The sequence below is a fragment of the Arabidopsis lyrata genome, assembly GCF_000004255.2.
Source record: "Arabidopsis lyrata subsp. lyrata unplaced genomic scaffold ARALYscaffold_2, whole genome shotgun sequence".
Lineage (NCBI taxonomy): Eukaryota > Viridiplantae > Streptophyta > Magnoliopsida > Brassicales > Brassicaceae > Arabidopsis > Arabidopsis lyrata.
The window spans coordinates 8977109-8980906 of NW_003302554.1; the positions used below are offsets into that span (position 1 = coordinate 8977109).

At 38.4% G+C, this 3798-nt stretch overlaps 1 protein-coding gene across 1 annotated transcript; it reads left to right on the plus strand.

The window, feature by feature from the left end:
- Nucleotides 1-717: 717 nt before the first annotated feature.
- LOC9324423 lies at nucleotides 718-3565 on the plus strand. The gene has a single exon (XM_021034094.1). The coding sequence runs from the start codon at nucleotides 1527-1529 to the stop codon at nucleotides 3486-3488; it is 1962 nt and encodes a 653-aa protein (XP_020889753.1). The 5' UTR covers nucleotides 718-1526; the 3' UTR covers nucleotides 3489-3565.
- The last annotated feature ends 233 nt before the right edge of the window (nucleotides 3566-3798 follow it).

A 3798-nucleotide genomic window follows, 5' to 3' on the forward strand; every position in this document is an offset into this window, starting at 1 on the left:
TCCAGGCGTAACAGTAATTTTTCTCCCTCCCTTCCAGAGGAGGTGGTAACCTCCAATAGAGGTAATCTAGATTTGAATATTCCGAAGTTAGAGGAAAACACCCTGTTACTAAGGGAATCTCGGATAACTCCCATATCTTTCGAGAATGTGGGCACTCAAAGAGCGCATGATTAATTGTTTCCTCGGCCATCTCACACCGTTGACAGATAATATCGCACCGAATCCCACGATGAGCTAGTTTAGACGTAACTGCCAAGGATCCCGAAACTATTTGCCATAAAAAATGTTTTATTTTTGGAGGAGCTTTGATTTTCCATGCTTGTGCTTGTAGCAATTTACAACTTGGACCCCACTCAATCGTTTCTGTCATAGATTGGGCAAGCCGATAACCTGACTTTACCGTATACCTTCCTGAGTTTGTATGATGCCAAATAAGCTTATCCGGCTTATACATTTGACTTGTAGGGAGACCCCTAATGATTTGTATATCTTCCGGGTCCATAAATTCTTGCAAAATAGGTAGGTGCCATTGTTTAGATACCGGATTAATTAAATGGTTAACCAAAAAAATTTACCTAATATTTTAGACTCATACTTTATCTTAAATAAAATAAATATTTACCTAATATTATTTAATTGTTTACAAAAAACACAAATAAAAAAATATCAAATATTTAATGTATTTTCTTTATATTAAAAAAAAAATTTTGACCCCCATAAAATAAGATTCTAGCTCCGCCACTGGTCAATCATACACAAAATGAAAAAAGAGTTAAGACCAGAAGCACTTGATTAGTAAGAGGTAATAATAAGCTAATGCAAAAGCTCATACTTGCTTAAGCTGTTAGACCAACTGTAACAGTGGTATCTAAATTTGAACGTGGAATGGATACTGATTGACACCAACAAAAGTGATTCGACATGAGGGAACGAATGCAAAATTCAAAACTTAACCAACACAGACACGTAATTAGCTAATGTAAAAGCTGGTACATAGTTAACATGTTACAACAATAGTGAATGTTAAATCTACTTGTCAGTAGGAGCAAATTACACCAGTTACTGGTCTCCGTGTAATGAGGACAAGGGATCATCGGAGTGATTGCTTGAGGGATTTTTTTTTCTTTCCTTTTTTTTATTTGTCAACTTGGGATTCTTTTATCTTTATAGAAATTGGCAGGTCAGCATACTTGTAGATGCCTATAAAAAAATTGTCAATGGAACGTTCTTCCATGTACTAATATTAATTTTTTATGGGTCCTGTCTCTTTGTATTTATATCATCGGCTCTAGTGACTTTTAAAATTGTTTTCCTCATGATAGTTTTAGTTAATTTCTGATCTGTCCTTAGTTTAATTATTTAACTCTTAAACCATAAAAATTTAATATAATTGTTACACCAAGAGCATCTTTGAGAGTATACATTGACTTTTAATTAGAGAGAGAAGGAGCATAGCTTTGAGATCTCAGATTCAACTTTTCTTCATCTTCTTCTTCCTTTTCTGCTCTATCTTGTTGGAGACGACCATGGAATCTGAGGGAGTGTCACTACCGTTGATCCACGAGCATGTTATGATGCCTTGGAATGATCTGCGGAAAGGTGATTGTTGTGAGCGCTTGGAAGCAATCAGTGAAGGCTATTACTGCAAAATCTGTGATTTCTTTGTTCACAAGAAATGTGGCGACTCCTCTGAATATATCCAACACCCAATTCACCCCGTTCACACTCTTCAGCTTCAACGTAAGAGCGATGTTGCTTACTGCGATTTATGTGGCAGCAATATCACCGATCTATATTATCGTTGTGAGATCTGTGACTTGAACGTGGATATATACTGTGCCAAGTACCCACCACCAGAGGTTATTGATATTTCCGAGACGCATCACCACAAGCTCACCCTTCTCAAAGAGGAGATCGAGTTCGAATGTGAAGCAAAATGTGGGGAGGTTAGGTATGGGTTGTCATACCAATGTCGTGAATGTGATTTAGCCTTCCATGTGGATTGCATATGGAATCCGCCGGAGGCAAAACACCCATCAGAGGTAAACCACACTTACCACCCCTTACACCCTCTTAAGCTCCACACAGGTCAACCACCAGACTATTCTGATGGAATATGTCGTCTTTGCTCAAGAAAGATTGATGATAGATTCTTTTATCATTGTTCTGCTTGTAACTTTAGCTTGGATTTGCGTTGTGTTTTAAACCCACCACCACAATCTGTTCTGGATCTGAAAGTTCATGCTCACCAACTCATCTTTCGCCCAAGACTTGATTCTTTTACATGTAATGCTTGTGGGTTGAGTGGAGATCGAAGCCCTTACATATGTGTTCAATGTGATTTCATGATACATCAGGAGTGTCTTACCCTTCCACGTCTCATAAACATTAATCGGCATGATCACCGTGTTTCTCGCACTTCTGTTCTTGGTGTTGTCAATTCTGTGTGTGGAGTTTGTCGCCAGAAGGTGGATTGGACTTGGGGCGGGTATTCTTGTCAGAAGTGTCCACGCTATGTCGTTCATTCAAAATGTGCTACTAGAAAGGATGTATGGAACGGGAAGGAGCTCGAAGGAATACCTGAAGAGACAGAAGATATTGAGCCATATATGGTAATTGACGACAACACAATACAACATTTCAGCCACAAAGAGCATTTCCTGAGATTTCACGTTAACGGTCTTTTTTGGGAGGAAAACAAGCATTGCAGCGCTTGTAGCCATCCCATTTGTCTTCAATCCTTCTATGGCTGTATCGATTGTGATTTCATGCTTCACCAAAGTTGTGCTAATTATCCTAGAAAGAAGTGGCATGTGTTACACAATGACCGACTTGCTTTAGTTGCAAGCGGGGGCAACCATTATCGGTGTGACGCTTGTCATAGAATATCTAATGGTTTCAGGTACAAGTGTGGGTATACAGAGTCAGATGTTCTGTGCGGTTCTGTTTCAGAGCCTTTTGTTCATCCAAGCCATCCCCATCATCCCTTATATTACATTCCACGAGTAGGAAACAAAACATGCAGTGGCTGCAACAACTCGGCATCTCGTGTGCTTACGTGCATTGAAAGTGGTTGTGAATTCGTCTTATGCTTCCATTGTGCCACGTTACCACAAGTGGTAAAGCATAGAGTAGACGATCATCCTCTCTCATTATGCTATGGCGAAAAGGCAAGTGGCAAATACTGGTGTGACATTTGTGAGAAAGAAACGAATCCAAGTAAATGGTTCTACACGTGTAAAGATCACCGAGCTAGTTTGCATAAAGAGTGCGTGCTGGGAAACTTTGCAGGGTTCATGCCAAGAAGCACAATAAAGTCTCGCAGCGGATCATTCGAGGTGGTGCTCAATAATAGTATATCTCGTCCATTTTGCATTGTTTGCGAGTCGCATTGCATGTACCCTATCGCCTTGAAGATGCTTGGTCTCTCACTCTCAGATCTATACATTTGCTCTTTAGACTGCATGCGAAAAGCTTTTACACTATGAAAACATTCTCTATTTTCTTAGTTCAACACTTAAATATTAATCTATTTTCAAATAAAGAATATTGGCAATCTCTGTAATTTGTTTTGCCACTAAATATGTCTTTCAATAATTCTGTTCATCGAAAAACCCAAAAATGTATTAGTTATCATTTAATGAAAATGATTTATATCTTCTTAACATTTAACAGTCATCGTCACATGTCGAGAAAGAAATAAATTATGGCTTTTTTGAGTTTTTCTTTTTTCTTCTTTTATTAATTTGTAGTAGATACTATCATTGTTCTTTTCTTGTTGTTGTTACTATGCTTTAC